The sequence below is a fragment of the Nicotiana sylvestris genome, chromosome 4 (assembly GCF_000393655.2).
Source record: "Nicotiana sylvestris chromosome 4, ASM39365v2, whole genome shotgun sequence".
Taxonomy (NCBI): Eukaryota; Viridiplantae; Streptophyta; class Magnoliopsida; order Solanales; family Solanaceae; genus Nicotiana; species Nicotiana sylvestris.
In genome coordinates this window covers 82,327,127-82,350,905 of record NC_091060.1, presented here as the reverse complement: position 1 = coordinate 82,350,905, position 23,779 = coordinate 82,327,127, and the positions used below count along the sequence as shown (strand labels likewise).

Below are 23,779 nucleotides of genomic sequence, written 5' to 3'. Positions count from 1 at the left end.
GGTTCGCAGACTTCATTTGGAAAGCCGAATATTTTCCTCGATTTGGGATTCAAGATAAACCGGTGACTTGGGACACCAAAATCCAAACCTTTCCCAAGTGGCGACTCTGAATTAAATAAATAATCCCATTTTGAATATTGTCACTTAAATTGGAAAAACTCCCTCGTGCGTTCTACCCTCCGGGGCGGGCGCGCAAAAAGGAGGTGTGACAAACCTCATGGGCTATTATCCTTTTTTATTCTAGCTGTAAATATGACAGGCTACCCATAGATCTACGGTTGAAGGCGTCGGCTACTATGTTTGCTTTACCCGGATGGCATGAAATATCAACGTCATAATCTTTAGGTAGCTCCAACCATCTTCTTTGACGTAAATTCAATTCTTTTTTTCTTAAAGATATACTAGAGGCTCTTATGATCCGCATAGATATCAACATGAATGCCATACAAGTAGTGCCTCCACATCTTTAGTGCATGAATCACCAGGGCTAACTCTAAATTATGGGTCAGTAGTTCTTCTCGTGCTTTCTTAGTTGTCTAGAAGCATAAGCTACAACCTTACCATGTTGCATCAGCACACGACCCAATCCAATACCTGAAGCGTCACAATAGATAACATAACCATCGGTCCCTTCTGTGAGCGGTAGAACTGGGGCTAAAGTTAATCTATCCTTCAATGCTTGGAAACTCCGTTCGCAAGGATTGGTCCATTGAAACTTAGTTCCCTTCTGAGTTAACTTACATGGGTATCCTAATCTTTTACAATTCAGGAAATTCCTCTCTTCGGAGGCCCAAACTCCATCCTTTATCCATCACAATTACGCCTTTATCCCACTATTAGGGCAGTATTTCATCTATTCTAAACATTACCAGTCTTAGACTCTTTTGAGTTCATTTGGGCTATACTGAGCCTTCTATAACTTAGAGAAACCATCAGCTCTCTTATGAACTTATTCACAAGGACTTATCCATTCTCGTTACCTTTTCACTCATATTTTCTTATCCTTCCTCCTGTCTTCCTAAAACCTTGTCGCTCTACCATACTTTAGCTTGCGACCTATACATATATTTATACTTATTCGCAACCTTTCTTCAACTTACTTGCATCATAGATTTCCTTATGTTATTCTGGAACATTAAGCGAGACACCACATACCACTTTGGTCGAAGGTGCTTAGAAGGGAAGAAAATTCCATTATAAGTTTCCTGTAATAACCTGACAAACAGAGAAGCTACGAACCTCCGTCGGTGTTATGGGTCTAGGCCAAGTCTTCACTGCCTCAATTTTTTGTGTATCCGCCCGGATGCCTTCACCCGAAATGATATGCCCAATGAAAGCTACAGAGTTCAACCATAATTCATATTTAGAGAATTTTGCATACAACTTCCCTTTTTGTAGAACTCTGAGCACAGAACGCAAGTGATCGCATGCTCAACCTCTGAATGAGAATATACCAATATATATCGTCGATAAATATGATTACAAACATGTCTAAAGAGGGCCTGAACATACAGTTTATCAAATCCATGATAACGTTATAACATGAAACTTGAAGTGCCCGTATCTGGTCCTGAATGTTGTCTTCAGAATATCTTTCTCCTTAACCCTTACCTGATGGTACCCGGACCTCAAGTTTATCTTTGAAAAACACTTGGCACCTTGTAACTGATCAAATAAATCATCAATACTCAGGAGCCGGTACTTATTCTTGATCGTCACCTTATTCAACTGCCTATAATCAATACACATTCGTAAGGTACCAGCTTTCTTTCTCACAAACAACACCGGTGCTCCCCACGGTGACATACTAGGTCTGATAAAACCTTTTTCAAACAAGCCCCTTAGTTGTTCCTTTAACTCTTTCAGCTCTGCGGGGCCATTCTATAGGGGGAATAGATATTGGATGAGTATCTAGTAGTAGGTCAATGACAAACTCAATTTCTCACTCTGGCGGAAGACCCGGAATCTCATTGGGAAAAACATCGGGAAACTCATTAACTACAGGAAAGGATTGAATGGTTGGTAACTCTACTTCCACATCCCAAACCCGAACTCAGTGATAAATATAGTCCTTTCTGATTATCTTCCTTGCCTTGAGATAGGAGATAAATTTACCTCTTGGAGATGCGGCATTACCTTTCCATTCTAAAACAGGCTCTCCTAGAAACTAAAATCAAACCATCTTTGATCTACACTTGATGTTAGCATAACAAAAGGCCAATCAATCCATACCTATTATAATATCAAGTTCTACCCAACCGAACACCACGTATCTTATCCTTGTTTATTATCAAATCTATCACGGGCCATTTCGGGCCACATCCATATATATAGGTAACAATATTAAAACATAACTTGCATAACTAATTTACAAAAAGATTTATATACATAGGGGTCGATTAGGCCGTAGATATGTCATACCCAAAACTATATACAGGATGATGTCTGCAAAACCTCTAAGTAGGCATAACTATAATATATACAAGTCGGGATGGGGCTCCCTACGTCCTCATAAAATAACCTAACACATTTAGAACCCTGACTTGGTAATATTCCAAGAAGAGGTGGAACTCATCAACCAAAAACTGACACTTGGGGGAAGTCTAAAGTAGAGGGTCCTTGCCTCGTCCTATATAAGAACCTCGATCAGACACACTTTGGAGCGGAATCTTCATATCCTTATCGGTTACCTTCCTCCTCTTGGCCCGACTACTATTATTTTCCTATGCATATCCCATAACATACACTGGCGAACCTTGATTGACGGACTCCCAAGACTGTGGACTATCTATAACCTCAGAAGAGCTGGTGTCCGCAAATGCCTTGACATAGTTTTGAGCCTGAGGGAATCCCGGTTGTGCCAACCCATGCACTACTCCCCTCATACCCTGATCAACGGGCTATGAAACTAAGGGCTTGGTGATGTCGGAACTCCTCTCATCTCATCTACTGCCGGAGTGGTCGAAACAGCTCGAATGGATGACTCATATGGATCGGATGGATCCTCCTCAATAGAAACCATGATCTCTGATGGGTCTGACTCCATAGTATAACTGATATCTCTTTCTAACACCTTCATAGCTTTCTGACCCATGCTAGCGGCTGTAGTCTTCGGAGGCATCGCTAAAAACGTAACACATCGTTAGGAACATGATTGCTTATATCACACGATCTAAGATAAGAAGAGAGGATAACATCCTATATGTCTTGTAGCCTCCTGTCTATAAGTGTGGTGCACAACACACCCATAAACAAAACTCTACTAGACACGATCTGTAGATAACCCTAGAACAGCACTACTCTAATACCACTTTTGTCATGACCCAAACCGATGGGCCGTAACGGGTGCCCGAGTCCTATATGTCAAACACTCTTAAGCATGCGTGTTAGATGTAAACCTGAATAACATCTACTGAATTACGACAATAATGTACATGAAGGAAATCTGCCCAAAAAGGCATACATACGCATATACATGCAACATACGTAGGGCGAGCCAACAAGGCTGCTATAGACAACTATATAACTCAAAATAGGAAGTTGGCAAGCCAACAAGGCATACGTAGGCATATATATATATATATATATATATATATATATATATATATATATATATATATAACATGTCGTACCATATCAAAAGCAGCTCCGAATCAAGTGGAGCACGCCAACTCTCGCTGATCAGGGATCCTAAGATGGGGACCGTCAGCTTGCCTACCTGCACCTGCGGGCATGAAACGCATGCCCCGTAAAATAGGGCGTCAGTACAAAAAATGTACTGAGTATGTAAGGCATGAAAATCAGTACGTAAATGACATAGATGAAACATAGAATAAATAAATCCATCTATAAATCTGAATAACTTTATGAATTCTGAAACATTTATAATGTTATGCACGTGCGTACAAATGTCGTGTCATGCATAGGTATGGGTGTACATAATATCATCAAGCCACTGAGGGCATCCCATTATATCATCTCGCCACTGTGGGTAACATCATCAACATATACCAACTGATTAAGTGGTGGTGCGTATATAATGCCGTAACCTTTTCTCATATCCCATATACATATATTTACATATATACGCGTATATAATGCCATCTGGTCATGGGTCAATGCTCATGTATAAATAGGTGAAATGCATGAAAAATATGTAATAATCTCAATAATTTTTCCGGATAAACTTTTTCAACTACGTACTATTTTAAGACCCATGAACAGAAGATAATAATAATTCTCGTGGGGAATCAAGAATATAGACACCCCTAGTATTTTTATGAATAGAGTAATATATGAAAACTGTGCATTTGCTCGTTTCTTCTATATAATTTGGACCATGCCAAAAGAAAGAAGGGATGACCTTAACATACCTGGAGTAGGAAAAACTCCGTATAATATTCTTGGCGAAGATTGCAACGTATTCTTGTAACCGCAAAACTTTGATGGAATTACGCTGAAGTATTTTGAATGAAATAAGCTTTTGCTTCTTTGAATTTTTCTTGATCGAAATGAGCTTCTGCTCCCCGAATAGTTTTGAATGAATTTTGGACTTCTCTACTTTGAATTATTTGAACTAATTTGGACTTCTCTTCCTTGAATTGTTTTGAACTAGGAAAACGTTTCTTACTTTTTAATTAAGAACATCTTTTGTTCTCTTGTCAAAAAGGAAGTAGTAAGCTACTTATTAAATGTCAATTAACCCTTAGGTAGCCACCTACTCCAAACGTGACCATGAATCATTGTTTGGAAAGTGGTTGGTTGCCACGTTTCTTTTGTGGTGTAATTTTGTTAATTTTTATCCACTTATTAGTTAACTGGATAATATTCCGTTACCCCGTAATTAATCAATTACCGTATAATTTAAAAATTATCTCAAATTACTTAAAATTTTACTTATTTTTAATATACTTTATACATTATACTATCGTGGTCATATGGTATCTTGCATGGTACTAGTTCATAATTATCGAGTATTATTGCTTAACCCGTATTTTATCCCAAATTGGCCACTTTCAACAAAATTCGTTTTCTTTAATTCGTGTACCCTTTATCTTTCATGACACTTCTTTATAGCTTGTTATAAATAGCGTAAATACGTTAACGTCAAGATGATCTTATCCCCGAGTCTACGTCAATTAACTGAAGACGAAACTTTTGCGTACGAAAATACGAGATGTAACACGTACTCCCTTAAAATTGTAAAATCTCACGTTGCTAAGATGCTAAGAGATGTTGTTTGAATTTTGTTTCAAGAAAATCACGTTACTAAGATGCTAAGATGCAAATTTTGTTGAAGATTTCATATAAATTCGTTGTTTTGAGATTTCATCCATTAGCAAGCAAGCATAAGCATAAGCATAAGCTAAGCATATGGGAAAGTCTCTTAAAATTGGGATTGTGGGCCCCACTCTTGTGGATGACTAATCCACTAAACTCATCAAAATTTGCCACCTTAAAATGCGACTTAAGAGTCACAAATTGGAGCTAAATCTTGTTGCCACGTTGGGCTTAATCCGAAAGCCTTAATTAATCACCCACCAACTCTTAATTAACTAGTTAATCTCTCATTAACAATAATTAACTAATTACCCACATAATTAAGAATTATCTCAGATTACTTAAAATACTAGTCACTTTTAACATATTTTATACATCTTACTATCATGGTCATGTGGTACCATATAAAAATTAATATATACATTATTATTTTATTATAACATCCATGTAAGAATATACATATTTTCTCAACTTCTAATTTTCCTAATCTCATAACAAGAGTACAAATTTTCATACGCTTAATTCTTAAAATGGTAAAGATAACTTTCTTTTCTTGTGAGAAAATAATTTATCTTTATAATAAAGAAAATCTCATAAGCTTTCTTATATTATGTGTATAATTTAAAGCATATTCAAAAGTAGTAATATTAATAACTATATAAAATCATATTTTTCAATTTTTTTTTACAAAAGTATATCACTCAAAATACCATATCAAATGTATATAATGGTATGGTATCAAGGTTGTTAAACTTATAGGGTCTTATAATAACATGGTCGCAAATCCTCTATAATCTCATGAATAGTCTTAATCCCTTCAAGCACATGGATTCTACAACTCATCCTGATACCAAAGTACGGGATGTAACAGCATAGAACACGCAATACTAAATGAACTCCCGAAAGACTAGGAGGCAAAAACAAGCTTATAAGCAACCTCGCCAACTCTCTCCAACATCTCAAATGGAACAATAAACCTCGGGCTTAACTTTCCTCTCTTTTCAAACCTTATCACGACTTCATAGGTAAAACTCTAAAAAGAACCTTCTCACCTTCCCCTATATGGCATATCAAGAACCTTCCTGTCTGCATAACTGTTATGTCTGGACTGAGCTGTACGAAGCCTCTCCTAAATCAATTTTACCTTCTCCAAAGCATTATTTACCAAGTATTTGCCCAACCACCTAACCTCACCGGTCTCAAACCAACCAGTCGGAGAACGACACCACCTACCATATAAGGTCTCATACAGAGCCATATGGATACAAGACTGGTAGCTATTATTATAAGAAAACTCCCACTAATGGTAGAAACTGATCGCACTGGCCTTCAAAATCAATAATGTATTCCCTCAAGATATCCTCAAGGTTCTGAATGGTACGCTCGAGCTGTCCATCTGTCTACAGGTGAAATACATTACTGAGCTCCACCCGTGTGCCCAACTAACTCTAAACGGAACCTCCAAAAGTGCAATGTAAACTGAGCGTCATGTTCTGAAATGACTTAGGAAGGTATACCGTGCAAGCAAACGGCTCTCTGATGTATATCTGATCCAACTTCTCTGAAGTCTAAGAAGTCATAACCGGAACGAAATGCGCCGACTTGGTCAAGCGATTAACAATGACCCAAATAGCGTCAAACTTTCTCAAAGTTGGTGGAACCCTACCACAAAGTCCATAGTAATGCACTCTAACTTTCACTCTGGTATATCAATCTTTTGAAGCTAGCCACTAGATTTCTAGTGCTCACACTTGATCTGTTAACAATTCAAACACCGTGAAATGTGCCTCACAATTTCCTCTTTATCCTTCACCTCCAATAATTCTGATTTAAATCACGATACATCTTTAGATTTACTTTCCGATTTGGAAGATGTATTTGAAAGGAGACTCGATGGGTTTGTCATGTTCTTCAACAGGTGCTGAAGTTCATTCTAAGTTGGTTGGTTATATTGTTGGGGCTGAAAATTATTGATTAAATTCTGATTTTGAAGCTCTTTATTGTCATGAAAATTGAGGCTTTTGGGTGGTGGAGCCACTGGTGGAAGAAGAACGAAGGGGAAGACAAGTATTGAGGGTAGTGAGGTTAGTTACGTGGCATTTTTAATTGAGGGGTCTCAATGCTCTGATGGACATCCATTAAGGCTGGGGACAAATTTGTTTATTACCTTAATGTTAGGGTTAAAATTGGACGGAAAGTATAACGGATGATATATATGAATTATTTATCAATATAGGGATAAATTTGGCCCTTGTCCCAAAACTTTTTGGTAAAAAATCTGTGACCTTGTTTTCTAAACAGACGGAATAGACTGACGTTATTTGCAAGCATAGGAAGCATCGAATTCTTCTATGTCCTAGAAAAACAAATTTAATATTTTACTTTCAACTATATGTAGATGGGAAGACAGAAGAAAAAAACATAAAAAATCGAGGAAAAGAATAAAAGAATCAAATTTGCTTTTTAGTATTGTATTAAGTACTATATCGTTTTACAATAATTGGATAAATTGTATTGTTTGTCATCGTTTCATGATGTCATGTATCAAAAATATGAAAGTACACTTGCAATATTATAAAGAAAAAGAAGGGTACGAGTTATAATTTTTATTATATAAAAAAAGTAAGGTAAAAGATAAAATAAGATTATTTAACAATAAGGAAAGGCAAGATAGAGACAAAAATAAGGTAACGACACGGCCATACCAAATCGGTCGTCGCATAAAGTAGCATTTTTTGTCATTACGTAACGATAAATTTAACGATACGATACAATAAAATTTAAATAATAATTAAAACAAACATTATATATAAAATAACATTACGTTACAATACATCATGTAACAACCATCCAAACAAGCTACACAAACAGAATAAAAGGAAAATGGAAACAAACAATATTTTCTCTTATATTATTATCTCTTATATTAGAAGCAACAGTGAGGTGGCTGTATCGTCAACATGCCTGCTTGCTGAAGAGGGTAATTTCATAATTTTACCTAAGCACATTATTCCCGTTGGTCCAAATATTTTCTCTTATAGTAGCTGCTTTGATTTTATTTTGTTGTGCAGATAATTTAACCCTTTAAGACACCATAGTTCAATGCTCTTTATATCCGTGGGTCCCAGTTTACTTTGACATGACATCACATACCAGGGATTTTGTATTAGATATTTAGATCATAGATGTATGCACAAAAGTAAATAATTCTAATACAGGCGTGTCACTTTACCCATATATCTTGGTATATAAAATAGTAAAATATTAGTGCTCCTATATAATAACATGAAAAAAATTAAACTTAACTCCTTTTGTATAAATTAATTATCCTATATTTTATATTGTTTCAAAGCTATTCTTTCTTTAAAGTGAAAACTTTTTCTCTAAGCTTATCAACACTTTTTCCATTTGTTAAAGTTGATTATCCATTTAATTACCTAAATAATCATGTCTAAACTAAATGGAGATACGTAAATTGGGGTACATAGATATTATGTAAAAGAAATTAGGAGAAATATGGTACTAATTACATAGCAAAGACAATGAAAAAGTGAATTTATATTGTGTTATTTCAAACACATAACGAGAAATATTGTTGGATTAAGAGTTTTATTCGAAAACCAAATTTACCAGAAAATGAAGTTTGTTATTGCTTCCCAATATCTTAACTTTAATTATAATTGTAGATTTCAACTAAATTACTTTAAAATACCAAAACAAGACAAAAATAAGAAATATATATTTTCTGTCCTAATTGAAAAAAGGGGATACAACAATTGTATAATATTTTTGTAACAAACATTTGGAGGTTTAAATTATCTTTTTTTGAGAAATTTTCAAAAGGATGTGATTTAAGACAAGACATACTAATTTTAAAAAGTGCAGATGTTAAAGACGCTTCAAAACATACGCTATATAGGCACCTGAATTAATCATTAATTTTTTTTAAAAAATCTTTAAAACTAAATTTAAAATTATAAGGCTAATATAGTTTGTTGACATTTAGGCCTCATTTGTTTGAGGGTCTGAATCTGAATGAATCAGATGTTAGCCCATTAAGTATATTTGTTTTTTTTATTTTAAAAAAGTCTGAATAGGTCTGATTCGGTCAATTGAGGTTAAAAATACCGAAAATACACAACAAATATGTGCAGATCTGAATGAATTCTTTCCCAAAAAAAAATGGGGAAAGTGTAAAAATAGAAAAGGAAACTTTAACAAGAATTTGTGGGAAAAGAAACTCCTAAAAATCGGAACTAATTGTTGGAAGAGAGAGTTGAAGACGCTGAAACTGAATTGGTTTTTCTCAAGAGAGATTTGCTCTTCTTTCTTTTCTTTTTTTCTCCAATTGCTCTTTCTTCGAGTTTGTGAATACTGTTTGCGTTGATATTCTATGCGTTCATGCTCGTCTGCCCGGAATAGGGAAAGTAAAATGACTGGAATAGCCTCAAGGAGTTTCTGAATTAACGGAAATACACGCCGGTGCTCCTTTTCTCTCTCTCTTGACATCAGGCTATTTCTCCTAAACCCAAAACAAATTTCATCCTTCACACGTCTCTCTGCAGCCGCCGAATCTTTTTCTGGGTAAGATTTTGAAAGTTATACTTGGAATTCTCCATCTTGTTTCCACTTTTCTAATGGTAAATTTCAGTTTCGAGTTTAGGGTTTAAAAAAGATGGGGCTAAACTAGAAGGTTTTGCTTGCCTCTTTTTTGTGTCTTGTTCTCACTTTTGTTGATTGAATCTCTGAATTTTCTCTAATTTTTCTTGATTTTGTTGACATCCCGATTCTCTAAATCGTAAATCTTCTAAATTGTTAGCAATGTTTTTTTCTCTTTTGCAGATTCACATAGTCCCTTTTGAACCTTCTTTTGTTTTCTTCAAGAATTGCATATTAGTGACTGAAATTCAATTTCTCTAGTTTTTTGAAATATAAACCGTAATTGGTGTTTATGAAGCTCGTCCAAAATTAAGAAACTTTGCTATGGCTAGAATTCGGAGAATGAAGTTCTGTGTTGTTGAAAAGAAATTAGAGCCGCTATAGTTTCATATTTGGGTAGAATTCGAATAATGTATACATAAGTAAGATTTATATTTCAGTGCTTTCTGAATATTTATGTGCTATTGCTCTTGAATTATTCTATCATATGTTACATGTTTTATAATTGAACCATGCTTTCTTTTATTTTTTCCTATTTTGTGTTTAAGATCTTACTTCCTCCCTATTTGCGTACCACATCTTAATATTCACACGTGCATTCAGATAATGTGCTCTCAAAAAGTTTTTTTTTTTTTTTTACAGAGCGAGCGTTGGAAAACCTCCTTACCTCTGTGGTTTCGCACCCCTATTTTACCTCCGGCGAAGTTGAAACTCCGAACGGCGCCGTTGAAATGAACCAGAGTCAGAGTCAGAGTCAGGGGGGCCAGCAAACGAGTGAAGGAAGACACGAAGATGACACTGCCCTCGCCGATTTCCTTGCTTCCTTAATGGACTATACCCCCGCTATTCCAGATGAATTAGTGGAGCATTACTTGGGTAAAAGTGGTTTCCAATGCCCTGACATTCCATTAATAAGGTTGGTGGCAGTTGCTACACAGAAATTTATTGCAGATGTTGCCACTGATGCTCTCCAGCATTGCAAGGCAAGGCAGTCAGCTACTGTCAAGGATAAAAGAGATAAGCAGCAAAAGGACAAACGCCCGATGGATGATCTTTCAAAATCTCTACGAGAGTATGGTGTGAATGTCAAACATCAAGAATACTTTGCTGATAGCCCGTCCGCTGGGTTAGATCCTGCTTCAAGAGAGGAATGATGTATTGCCTGCCTACAAATCTCTGTAATCACATTTGTCGTCTTCTGATGGTCGCGAGGGCATTGTCTTGTCATCTTCTACATATCTCTCAAGCTATATATGTGTTGAAGGATACAACTTTTGACTACTTTGTATCTGATTTACTTATCAATGTTAGCTGTAGTTGCCACCAAAAAAAAAAAAAAAAAGTTTACTTTTTAAACATGAACTTCTTCCCATCATTAAAATCCAAGTGTATCTATCAATTAGTAGTTCTAAATATCATAGCCAACAGAAAATCTCATTTTATAAATTATAATTTGATGTTCTTTATGTACGATATTGTAGATTAAAATTGACTTAACTTTAGCATTTTTATTTTTAAAATCTTATAAAAATAATAGTAGAGTCATTTTTTTGACTAAACAAAAAGTCTCATTTTTCTAATTTAAAAGTAATCTTTCTTTTCAATCGTTATAAATTGAGATTGATCGAATTTTAGTATATCCATCTTTAATATCTTATAAAAATAATGGTATAAATTCTTATTGGGTAAATAATATTAGTTAGAGTAAAACAAAGACCAACTTGACATAAAATAACAACAAGAACAACTCAGTAAAATTTTATAAGCGGAGTCTGGGGAAGGTAAAATTTACGCAGACCTTACCCCTACCCTGGAGGAGTAAAGAGGTTATTTTCAAGAGATCCTCAGCTCAAAAAGAAGAAAATAGACAGTAGAATTTCTGATATCAACAAAAATAATATAAGCATCCAACTTTGACATAAAGAAGGGAAAAAAATGTATCCATCTTGCCTATAATGTTATTTTCCTTGTTCATATTTAAATAGCTTATATACCCTCATATTGAAAAAAAAAACAAAATCATTTAAATCAGAGACGAAGCTACATGCATTAAAGGGTGGTCAATTAACTACCATTTGCCGAAAAATAAAAATGTATATATAGGTAAAATATTATGTTTCAGAGTTATATACTATACAACGCGAATACCCTTTGTCGGAAAATTTTAACTTCTTTTAAGTTTTGAACACCCTTGAGAAAATTTCTGACTTCGCTTTAAGATAACATATGAGAACATATAAAGAGTAACTGAAAAGATATAAATAATAACTTAGTTAAATAACCCCTATACTAATGATGTTAAGTGATTTTCTTAATGAATGTGTCAAAAACACTTATTTTGAATGGGAGATATAGTATTACCTGAGAACTATGAATATTGTTTTAAACAATCGGTATTATAGATAAAATTTATGCTATAGGTATATCTATATGAGGAATTTACACGGAATACAACTTATTCAAAACTTAATTAAATAAGTTATAACTACTTTAACTTTTTATATTCCCAATATATTTATCTTGAGATTCTCTAACCTAAAATATATCCTTATATCTCTCTCTTGAGATTCTCTCTCAACTAAAACGTATCTATCTGTATTAGTTTTTCTAAATTTATCCATTAAAGGATAATCCCAAGCCTCTTCCCCATTGTCAAAACTCATTTGGTGTGTGCTAATAATAAATATAGTGGATAATGTATTATATAGTATAAACTCATATGAACCGATGTATAAGTATATCTTAATTCATTGTATAATATCATTTTAGTTTATCTTTGAGGGAAAAAAATGATGTATACTATTAATAAATATAGTATACAATATATTATATACTCCAATATAAACTTATATGATATTGGTATGAGTGTACACTACATCATACCTTTATTGTATAATATCTCTTTAGTTTATCTCATGTGTATGTTGGAGAAAAAATCTGATATATACTGCTAATAAATATCATGTACAATATATTATATATAAACATATATGATATTATTATAAGTATACAATACGATATACCTTTCATGTATAATATCAATAGTTTATCCGATGTATACTACTAACAAATATAGTATATATTATATTATGTAATATAAACTTATATGTCAAATCAGTTGAAGTTCAATTGGATTTTGCTTTAAAATTGATGGAGTTAACGCTACTTTGACCAGCTTGAAGAGCCTGTTTCATCAACACGCCTGCTTGAAAGCCATGTGTTTTGCTCTCGCTCTTATTAAAACACTAGGAGCCTCTGAAGTATCCCATCATTTCTGGACTCCTCTATCCTTTCGCTCTAGGATTGGTAAGAATATTACACGTAAATTCGCAGTGTGTCAAAAAAATTTACATACAAGTTAAAGGGGAAAAGTATGTATTAGGCCAAAATAATTTTATGTTCTAATTTTGTATTTAAGTCAATAAAATGAGACGAAACTACAAACTAAATATTAGCAACATTTATGAGTTTATGACAATGTTTGGTTATATTATTGATAGTTTTCGTTCGTAAAGCTGTATAGAGAATGATCATCAATTAACAGGAATTCCATATATGCAATATGTGAAAAAATGAATAAATATTATTTGAAGTTTGAGTCAATTAAAATCTTATGAAAGTTTAGATTTTTTTTTCTTTTCAAAAAGCATATTCTTTTAAGCTTTGCTTGAATGTAATGAGCATCTAAAAAATTTAAAAGAATTAACTTAAATAGTCACACACCCAATTATATATTTAGTTAATAGATGTATAATATATGTATAATTTAGTTATACATAGAAGAGTTTGACTAGGGGCATTTTTATATATACTCACTTTTGGGATGTCCATTGAAGTTATACCCGCATTGCACAAAATTTTGTAAAGTGTATCCGCTCGGATCTGAAGTAGTTCAATCTCTTTAATGCAACTTCAAATATCAAATTCGAAGTTCTTCTATCTTTCAAACGAAACTTCAGAAATTCGAATTTGAAGTAGTTTAATCTCTTCAATGCAAATTTAGAAATCAAATCTGAAGTAGTTCAATCTACTGAATGCAACTTCAAATTTCGAATCTTAAGTTTTGAAATATAAACTTGTTCTTCGATTTTCAACAATCCAATACACGATTCAATGCTCAAATCTACTCCAAATGAGCTCAAATTTGAAACATAACTTTCAAATATCATAAAGAGCAAATTCTAATCATCAATTGTCGAAATGATAACAAATTTAACAAACTGATTTTGCAACTAAGAAGAAGAAAAAGTAACTCTAAGCACAAAGAAGAAGATAACAACAGTAAAGAAGAAGAGAAAAGTGTATGCATCTGAAGTTATCTAAAAACTTGAGTATCAATTCAGCTTTTTTTTAAAAGTGGACAAAAATTCAACGGTGAAGGAAAACTGGACGCTACATAAATTTTAGGGAAAAGGCCATTATTGTCCCTGTACTTTTGAAATTCATGCACATTCGTCCCCCGTTACACTTTACGTTCAATCTTTTCCTTACCGTTAATAAAGTCTATGCAATTACTCGTCCAAGTGGCAGCTGACCCCATCTCTTTTTTCCAAGTCAGCTGCCAACTCAGCTGCCAATTGGGACTTCCACTAATTTATTAGCCCCAAACCCAAAGGCTATTTAGTCCCCCCAAAACCAAATTTCAGTCCAACCAATTTAACCCATACCCAGCGTTTTCTTCTTCTCCCCCAAAATAAACTCCATTGCTAAGAACTTAGGGCGCGACTGAAATCTTCCCAAAAATTTCTCATTATTTCATTCTCGTCGTAGCTTTGGTTGTTAAATGTCGCAAGCTAGTTGTTCATCACAGATTAGGTGTCGTTGTGGCATTATAGCCAAACACTTTACTTTGTCTACTCTATGTAACCCTGGAAGAAAATTCTACAAATGTCTGAGGCCCAAGGTTACCATATTTTTCAGTTCTCTTCTCTTTTTTTGTTAATAATTTTATTTCAATTTGAAACCTAAATCTTCTTGTTGATTTATGTTTGACAGCCTAATTCATGTGGGTTTTGGGAATGGGAAGATTTCCCGCGAAGTGATTGGACTTCACATATAAACTCACATTCCCATTCCCAAAACCCACTTCACATGAAATCACTTCGCGGGAAGATTTCATCTTCCCATTCCCAAAACCCACATGAATTAGGCTGTCAAACATAAATCAAAAAGAAGTTTTAGGTTTCAAATTGAAATAAAATTATTAACAAAAAAAAGAGAGAAGAGAGCTGAAAAATATGGTAACCTTGGGCCTCAGACATTTGTAGAATTTGCTTCCAGGGTTACATGGAGTAGACAAAGTAAAGTGTTTGGCTATAATGCCACAACGACACCTAATCTGTGATGAACAACTAGCTTGCGGCATTTAACAACCAAAGCTACGACGAGAATGAAATAATGAGAAATTTTTGGGAAGATTTCAGTCGCGTCCTAAGTTCTTAGCAATGGAGTTTATTTTGGGGGAGAAGAAGAAGACGCTGGGTATGGGTTAAATTGGTTGGACTGAAATTTGGTTTTTGGGGACTAAATAGCTGTTGGGTTTGGGGCTAATAAATTAGTGGAAGTGCCAATTGGCAGTTGAGTTGGCAGCTGACTTGGAAAAAAGAGATGGGGTCAGCTGCCACTTGGACGGAGCATTAGGATTAGGGGTAACTTTATAGACTTTATTAACGGAAAGGTGGAAATTGAACTAAAATGTAATGGGGACGAACCTGCGTGAATTTCAAAAGTACAGAGGCAATAATGACCTTTTTCCCTAAATTTTATACTAGTTCCAAACATATCGCATTGAGTTTTACAGCCCACTGGTCAGTCCAACTCAAAACCCTCGTTAAGCCCCTCCGCCCCATTTCTCACATTCTCTCGGACTCGATCACATTCAAAAAAATAATGTTGATCCGACGCGTAGCACTGACCACCTCCCTCCACCACTACCACCTCCGGTTCTTCAGCAACTCCGCCGCTGCCGCCGTTCTTCCAGACCCAGAACCGGAGTTCCCAAAACCGGACCCCAAATACGACGAAACTATTCACGCAATTGCACGCGCCAAATCGGGGAAGAACATCGCCGCAAAAGAGAGGAAAGCAGGGCGAGTACCGAGCATAGTGTTCGAACAGGAAGACGGTCAACATGGGGGTAACAAAAGGCTCGTTTCTGTTCAGGCTAATCAGATTAGGAAGCTAGTTAACCATCTTGGTAGGTCCCATTTCTTGTCCAGGTTGTTTGATCTTGAAGTTCGCCCCGACTTTGACTCTGTTGAGGTTGTTGAGAAGGTTCGAGTTTTGCCCAGAAAGGTACTTTTTGGTTGTATTATCTTAGGTTTTGTTATTTTGAATTGATCTGCAGATACCGGTTTTGCCTACTCTTTTTTGCTTCTAGCGTTTTACTCTGTTTGTTTCTGATTAAGCAGCTAGCGACAGCTTATCCCCCTAACCTTTGGGTTAGTCAAATTATACTCTTATTTAAATATTAAGTAGCTTTGAAGCTGGCTGCAATCTTATGCTTACTAGGTGTAGGGCATTGGTTATGACTGATTGAATTCACACACATTTTTTTGGTTGATAATAGTAGTATCCGGGTCAGGTTGCACACACCTTGACTATTCCAACGGGTACACTAAGTACCTGCTAGCTCCCATCAACACATGTATTTGATCACTCTGCCTACCAAGACTTAGGTAGATGAGAAGAATGACCTTGGTTTTTTTTTTTTTTTGGGGGGGGGGGGGGCTAATGAGAAATGGACTTGGTATCCCATGGTTCACTCACTTCATGGGCCACACCCTTAGATTTAGACCGAGTTTCACACACTTAAAGGGATAAAAGTGGAGCTTCTTGAGTTGATATAGGCTTCAAAGAAAGCAAGGTTCTAAATCTTTTTTTGTGGATTATATTGTCCTATATAGGAGTTGATATTAGCTTCCATAGCAAATAGTCACTATGATGCCCCCATAAATGAAGCAGCCACAAGTGTGAAAGCAACAAAGTGCTTGTGAAAAACTTGCAAAACTTTCTATTTGGAAATATAATATTCACATTTACAGTTTGATGATGATTAATGGACTTTTCTTGTCACTAATCTTGTGGCATTTCTAGAACAGAATGATGGTCGACAGTTGTTGCCATTGTGAGATATTTTTATCATCCTGCTGAGATTTGTGGTATTTAGGTGGGTTTAAACTCCGGGATTGCTTGTCTTGGTTCAAACGGAGGACCTTTTAAAGAATTATGAAGCTGTTGGAGCCAAACAGAGCTTTACATGGCTTTTAGTGGCGAGGTGTGCTGATTTATCTATTTCAATGTTCAGGTTCATCTGGAAGCTGGTTCAGATGCGCCTCTTAATGTTACATTTATAAGAGCTCCATCAAGTGCTTTATTAAAGGTTGATGTTCCTCTCGTATTTAGAGGAGAGGATGTGTCCCCCGGGCTGAAGAAAGGCGAGTAACTTGTGACTTGCTACACATGCTGATTCTTATGATGTCTTATATTTCTTTAGTATGCTGATTCGCGGGGGGATATATTGAAACAAGCTTATCATATGTTACACTTGCACCATTTATTTTTATTTTTTATCTCAGAGGTATAATGACTAGTTTCTTGAGTTCATTCAAAGCAAATATTTACTGTTATTGATGGACATAGAAGTTTCTCTCAAGGTAGAGCCCCAATTGTGTGGTCTAACGGCCAATGAAACTGGAATAGACCATGGGAGATTAGGGTTCAAATCCCAGTATAGGTTAAAAAAATGTTAGGTGAATTCTTCCTATCCGTCTAAGCCTTGGTGGGCAAAGACAAGAAAACCCTACTATCCATCCCAGCACCGACAGTCTTGACCAAAGAGATACATTGTATCATCCATCAAAAACACCTTTGATCACATCCTATCATTATTATTCAGGAGGAAGTTCCAGTTAACACGATCATAGGCTTTCACTATGTCAACTTTGCGTAGAACCCCAGGTTCTCCTAGCTGTAATTGATGATCATGCCATTCATTTGTTGTCCCCTAAATCAATTTATATATTGCCTCTTAAGTCTTTCAGCGAGTGCTTTTGCAATACTTTTACAAATACTTCCTATCAAACTGATCGGCTTGTAATCTCTTAATTCAGTTGCCCCTTTTCTTAAGGACTAAGGTAATTAGAGTAATGAAGCTCTTCTCAGATCTACCTTCAAGGTAGATTTGGTGAAAGTTTCGAGCACCCCATTTCTAAAGATGTGCCAACATTTTTGATGGAAAGCTGTAGTAAAGCCATCATGGCCATGAAGTTGTTCTCCAGCACTATCATTTATGGTGCAGTCCTCTTTCTCTTTGAAAAAGGCCTCCGCAATTATGCTCTGTCATCTTCTAGTAACATAGTTAGGTCCCTGTCATTCCACCTTGGCGGTCATCAACTGTAATTTCCATGAGGGCTTAGAAGGAAAACTATGAATTCTAAAGCAAAAGAGTTTAAGTTAATCATCAACTGTAATTTCCATGAGGGCTTAGAAGGAAAACTATGAATTCTGAAGCAAAAGAGTTTTAAGTGTTCCAAAATTTTAACCACTTACAAGCACGTAATAAGTCATTAAGACAATCAGATTGGTATCTTTGCATGTAGATAAATATTTTCTTAATGGAATTGATGCAACATAAATTTGTTTAATGAGCATAAAACTCACTGCTTTTTTCAAGTATGTTTATGGTCACTTCAAAATTTATCCACCTTGAGTAGTAGAGATTTTTCAGCTAATATATGTTTTCTTGATATTCTGAGAAAGTGAGCTACATAAATAGTGCTTCTCTTAGAATTGACGATCAATTTCAGAAAGAGAGTACACCTTGCTGAATTATAAAATGATGAAAGGAGACAAGCCATATCCATCTAGGTAAGTGGTGACAAAGAACAGGCTTTAAGCATGAGGGACAGTGAGCGAGGTGTAGGATAAAATGGTATTTGAACCAGACAAGGTTGACAGAAACGTCGGCTAGTCAGTCACGGATTACGTGACTTCCATGTGATGATCCAGTGTTAATGACCTTATTCTGGATAACATGTGAGGCCATAGCTATTACCTATGTGCTTGTACTTTCTTTTTCTTTTTTGGATTTTTTAATTAATCATTAGTTAACTAATGTGGCAGGGTCGTATTTGAATATTATCAAGAGAACGGTAAAGTATCTATGTCCTGCGGATGTCATCCCTCCTTACATTGACGTAGATTTAAGTGAGTTGGATGTTGGCCAAAAGTTGGTAATGGGTGATCTGAAGGTTCATCCAGCTTTGAAGCTTGTCCAACCAAAGGATCATCCTGTTGTCAAGATTATGGGAGCAAGAGTTTCTGATCAAAAGAAAGCTAAATGATTTTAATTGAAGCACTTGTGTGAAAGCTTATTATGAAAGGATTCCACAGCTGGGGACGTTGGCATTGGTAGCTGATGTAAGTTATTCCATGATCGTGTTCATTTGTGCTAGTTATATAGGATGATTAGTGATATTATCTCAATTTTTGGAATCTTTATTCGGAATGATTTTATTCCCTTTAGATGAGTATGTTGAATTTTTGGGAAACAGGAGGGAGCCTTCATGATTTGAAGCGGCTTCACTTCTTGAGTGTCATCAGTAACTGAATTGTATATCAAATTGCTAATGTCCAAATAATTTTGCACTACTGGGCTGTGAAATGTGAAACTTCATGACTTTCTCTGCGCAGTTGCAACATCAACTTCATTAATGTAATGTCCTTTTCTTTATCTTGTACATATATATATTTGAATATTTTCTAGTGATCGTTGCAAAGACGATAGGTCCTAGTTAAAGACTTGTGCGAGAACCTTTCATTGGGAAAGATGGGCAGATTGTGGATGCCTCATCGAAAACTATTTTGAGTTGGCGATGTCAATCTTTTCTATCCTTCTGAGTCGGCAGATAAGTTTCACTTATTGCAAGTTGCAACATTATAGAACCTTATATGTGATTTTAACTTCATACAGTTCCTTTTCCAGTTGCACGGTTTTATGTGCTCAAGTCATTCACTCTATCCAAAAATACAAGGATGGATGATATCAGCTCATAGCTGATCTAATAAGGTCATTTTCTCTATTGAACATATATGTGTAAGTTTGGAATTTTTTCCACAAATTATTATTTGCTTCTAGGCAAGTTATCATCTGATATGTTCTATTAGACTCAAGTCATGCCAGCGTCGACAGATCCAAGAGGATATACCAATTCTTCTTTTTTTTTTTTTTTCTTTTTGAATAATGAATTCACTAAGTAGATATAGGATAATATTGGACACCATTTTTAGTTAAAACACTTCAATTTTTGTAGTGGCCATTATGAACGCTTCTATCTGACAGAGGTGTGTCCAATGGAGACTTTTCATAGTGACCATTGTACTTTTAGGTTTTAGTTTCCTTTTGTCATTTCTTTCTTTGGTGTTGCCAGTAGCGCCGCGTTTTGAATTGATGTTCTTGACCTCTTTAGAAGATTCATGATTTACTTGTGGATAGATACATATGATTTAGGGTTAAGTGAAGGCTTAGTTTGATGTAAAAAGGGAGCTCGGTGCATAAAGCATCCCGCATTCACACAGGGCCTGGGGAAGGGCCGCACCCAATGCCGAAGCCACATGGTGATAAGAGTAGTCAACTGACCATCCTTTGTCGAAAAATTGCACCGTGTACATAGATAAAATATTACGTTTTAGAAGCATATAACACATATTGAACACCCTTTGTCGGAAAATTTTCCCTCTTCTTTTAAATATAAATACCCTTGGGGAAATTCCTAGCTTCGCCACTGGCCGCACCCAAGGGAGTGTAATGTAGGCAGCTTACCCTGATGCAAGTATCCATGGTTGATTCAACGGCTCGAACTTGTAACCTATAGGTTACACGGAAACAACATGATCGTTGCTGGTGGTTAAATGTTCGCTTGATGGTTGTCAAGCTCGTTGGGTGCTGATCACGATCTTCCAATTTTGGGTCGTGACATTTGTACATGTAGAACAATAATAACACGGCTATAAAGTTGAACACTGCTAGAAATTAATAAACTGAAATGTAAAACTTTCATATATTTGAATGTCATAAGATCACATTCACACCACACAGTATTCAGCCTAGTTCCTCCATGAGGGCAACAATGGAGGCGAGCATTTATTCTTAGCCTCCAAAATTATTGATATTATTACTAGATACTACAAGTAGAAACATATAAGAAACCAAGTTCATGAAGCAGCTGCAGCCTTTGTGGCACAGTACTTGTCACTGCAACTAGCCATGCATACTCCAAGCTTCTCTCCATCTGAAATATTAAAAAATTAATTAGTTATCATTGTGAGCAAACAAAAGGAATTTTCATTTTGCATGTGTACACACAGAGGTGGAGCTGGAATTCTAGAGAGAGACCATTTAGGATCATGAAGTTCTTGCATTGGCTCAAAGCACATCCAATATTACAAGCATAATTTGCAGCATGAGTTGGTGTTGATGGAGGAGGAAGTTCAATGGCACATTTTGCAGCACAAGCAGGGAGACATATCTGAGGTTACATAATACAATCAATGGCTTTGTCTTTAATGCAGTCAACAATGCAGCTCCCATAATCTCCAGCCATGGATCCCTCTACTAAAATTATTAGCATTAATGCTACACCATCATTTCTTTCCCCTCCATTTTTACTGATGCACTACTCCTCTAGCTAGTCTAATTTTTGGCTTAAATCTTGATGTAAAAAGTAGGGGTTCCAAGGTACATTTTATAGTGACTACTCCTATTTCTTTTAGATTTGATATTAATACGGAGTACTTATTACGTGAACTAACCAACAGCTACAGGATCATTTGTATTCTGTGAACCAGATTTTTAGTTTCTTTTGGTATCAACCACCTGAAATTATGCTCATTGCAACATTAAGAAGACGTAAATTCCTGGATGGTTAAATCACAAGTACTTTTTCAAATATGTGTAACAAAATGCAGTAGGAGAAGCTAATATCTATCTGAAAATTTTTAATTTTCGTTATTTCACTTTTACCCGTTAAACTTCAATTTTTGAAAGAAAAAATATGTATGTCTATGATAGAGCTAATAGCACGTTGATTTTCATTATTCGACTTTTACACTTAAGGTCCGATTAATGTTTAATTTTCATTGTTTGGCTGGTCTTTGTTCATCTCGATCGTTCTTGCTCAGGTAATTTGTTTAGGCAAGGTTAGAAGATGTTGAACTGAATTTAGATTTAGATGAAACTCTCCTCATCCGATAGTGAAGATGATATTTAGCAAACACTGCTATTGAGCGAACATTGTATGGGGTAAAATATGTTCATATTTAATGATTGCATGAGAAAGTGACATGTGGAATCGAAGGCAGAAGATAGCTAAACCCGAAGGCAATAATCTCGCTTGTCACCGGAGAGAATGGTACTCATAACGACAAAATTAATGCCGTCATTCAGTAGCATTCAATGAAGAATATTCTACAACATTAAGTACATGATCCGTTACAGAAAATATGACATTCATTGCCCACCGTTACATATCCTTCAATGGTCCTCATAATTGTCATTAAAAAGGAGCTTAATCCTAGGACCTTGTTTCTTAGGTGCAGTTATAAATAGTGAGCTCTATCATCATTGTAAAGGGCACGAATTATCTCGCAAACACATGCTACACTTTGTTCAAAGCTTAATATAATTTTATCTTCTTACTTTTTGATTTCATTGTTGTTGCGCCCGGAACCCTTCTCCTAGAACTATTATTTATGCTATTTTTTCTCCATTCCAAGGCTAAGTATTGCGTAGTTATATAACTCATCTATTATTTCAGGATCAAATTAATTCACTTGTCTAGATACCATACATAAATTCAACTGTACCGCTTTACAAATAAATAGTTTGGCGCCCACCGTGGGGCCTAGATTGTTGTGTAATTAAGTTGGTTCTTGCCTCTTTTACTAATATGTTTTGATTATTTGTTCTTAGCAAAAAATCACAAAAAATGACAGATAATGGTGTTAACAACACACACAATCTTGAGGCCCAAGGAAATCAACCTCAACACAAGGATTCAATCACTGATACCTGTAGTGAGGGGAATGATACCACGCGGCAGGCGGTACCAACGACATGTCCGGGAGGCAACTCCTGATGATGTTGAAGAGGAGCATGTTGTTGAAGCGGTAAAGGTCCTATAGGAGCAACAAGAGGTCATTCTAGGCCATCTCGCACGGTAAGATAAGGTTATGACAGAACTAAAGCAGGCGTTATCGGGTGCTTCCAATAATGCGAATGGACGAGGTCCAGTCCCTCCTGGTGCTCCCGCAAATCAAACAACGCAGAGGGTTGACAACAACATCCCGAGGGGCGAGGTCATATTTGATGGGGCTGGGGGAGCGGATCAGGTCACAACAATGATAATAATCCTTCCAAAAGCGAACACATACGGTTTATGAGGGAAGTGAATGCCCGCGTGGACCAAATCCCGGGTGCACCATCGGTGCTGAAAGGACCGGACTCAAAGAAGTACACTCAATTGCCATACAAACTGAGCGCGACACCAGAATTGATCACAAAGCGGTTTAAATGCCCGACGTGCCGAAATATGATGGGACTTCAGACCCTCAAGAGCATATCACCACCTATACAACGGTGGTAAAGGGGAACGATTTAGCTCCCCACGAGATCGAATCAGTTTTGCTGAAAAAATGCGGAGAGGCTCTCAGGAGGGGAGCCTTGACGTGGTATTCGTTGTTTCCCGAGCATTCCATAGATTTCTTTTAGATGCTCGAGAATTCTTTCATTAAGGCCCATACCGGGGCCAGAAAGGTGCAGGCCTGGAAGGTCGACATATTC

The 23,779-nt window shown here is 35.9% G+C and overlaps 2 protein-coding genes and 1 long non-coding RNA gene across 3 annotated transcripts; 2 read left to right on the top strand and 1 right to left on the bottom strand.

Moving 5' to 3' along the window:
• Positions 1 to 9,503: 9,503 nt before the first annotated feature.
• On the top strand, positions 9,504 to 11,249 carry LOC104216191 (transcription initiation factor TFIID subunit 10-like). The gene is made up of 2 exons (XM_009766191.2): positions 9,504 to 9,864; positions 10,582 to 11,249. Exon 2 carries the CDS (start codon positions 10,671 to 10,673, stop codon positions 11,091 to 11,093), a length of 423 nt encoding a protein of 140 aa, XP_009764493.1. The 5' UTR covers positions 9,504 to 9,864; positions 10,582 to 10,670; the 3' UTR covers positions 11,094 to 11,249.
• Positions 11,250 to 15,713: 4,464 nt separating this feature from the next.
• LOC104216192 (uncharacterized) lies at positions 15,714 to 19,631 on the top strand. The gene is made up of 3 exons (XM_009766192.2): positions 15,714 to 16,233; positions 17,246 to 17,375; positions 19,063 to 19,631. Exons 1-3 carry the CDS (start codon positions 15,829 to 15,831, stop codon positions 19,281 to 19,283), a joined length of 756 nt encoding a protein of 251 aa, XP_009764494.1. The 5' UTR covers positions 15,714 to 15,828; the 3' UTR covers positions 19,284 to 19,631.
• Positions 19,632 to 20,971: 1,340 nt separating this feature from the next.
• LOC104216193 (uncharacterized) lies at positions 20,972 to 21,668 on the bottom strand. Its single transcript, XR_708419.2, has 2 exons — positions 21,335 to 21,668; positions 20,972 to 21,230 (listed from the first exon to the last, which is right to left on the bottom strand). It is a non-coding gene; the product is annotated as an uncharacterized lncRNA (long non-coding RNA).
• Between the last annotated feature and the right edge of the window lie 2,111 nt (positions 21,669 to 23,779).

Coding starts and splice junctions, on each gene's coding strand:
- LOC104216192 (XM_009766192.2), top strand. CDS start 15,829: ATGTTGATCCGACGCGTAGCACTGACCACCTCCCTCCACCACTACCAC. Junction 16,234..17,245: donor TTCGAGTTTTGCCCAGAAAG/GTACTTTTTGGT, acceptor TTCAATGTTCAG/GTTCATCTGGAAGCTGGTTC. Junction 17,376..19,062: donor GTCCCCCGGGCTGAAGAAAG/GCGAGTAACTTG, acceptor CTAATGTGGCAG/GGTCGTATTTGAATATTATC.
- LOC104216191 (XM_009766191.2), top strand. CDS start 10,671: ATGAACCAGAGTCAGAGTCAGAGTCAGGGGGGCCAGCAAACGAGTGAA.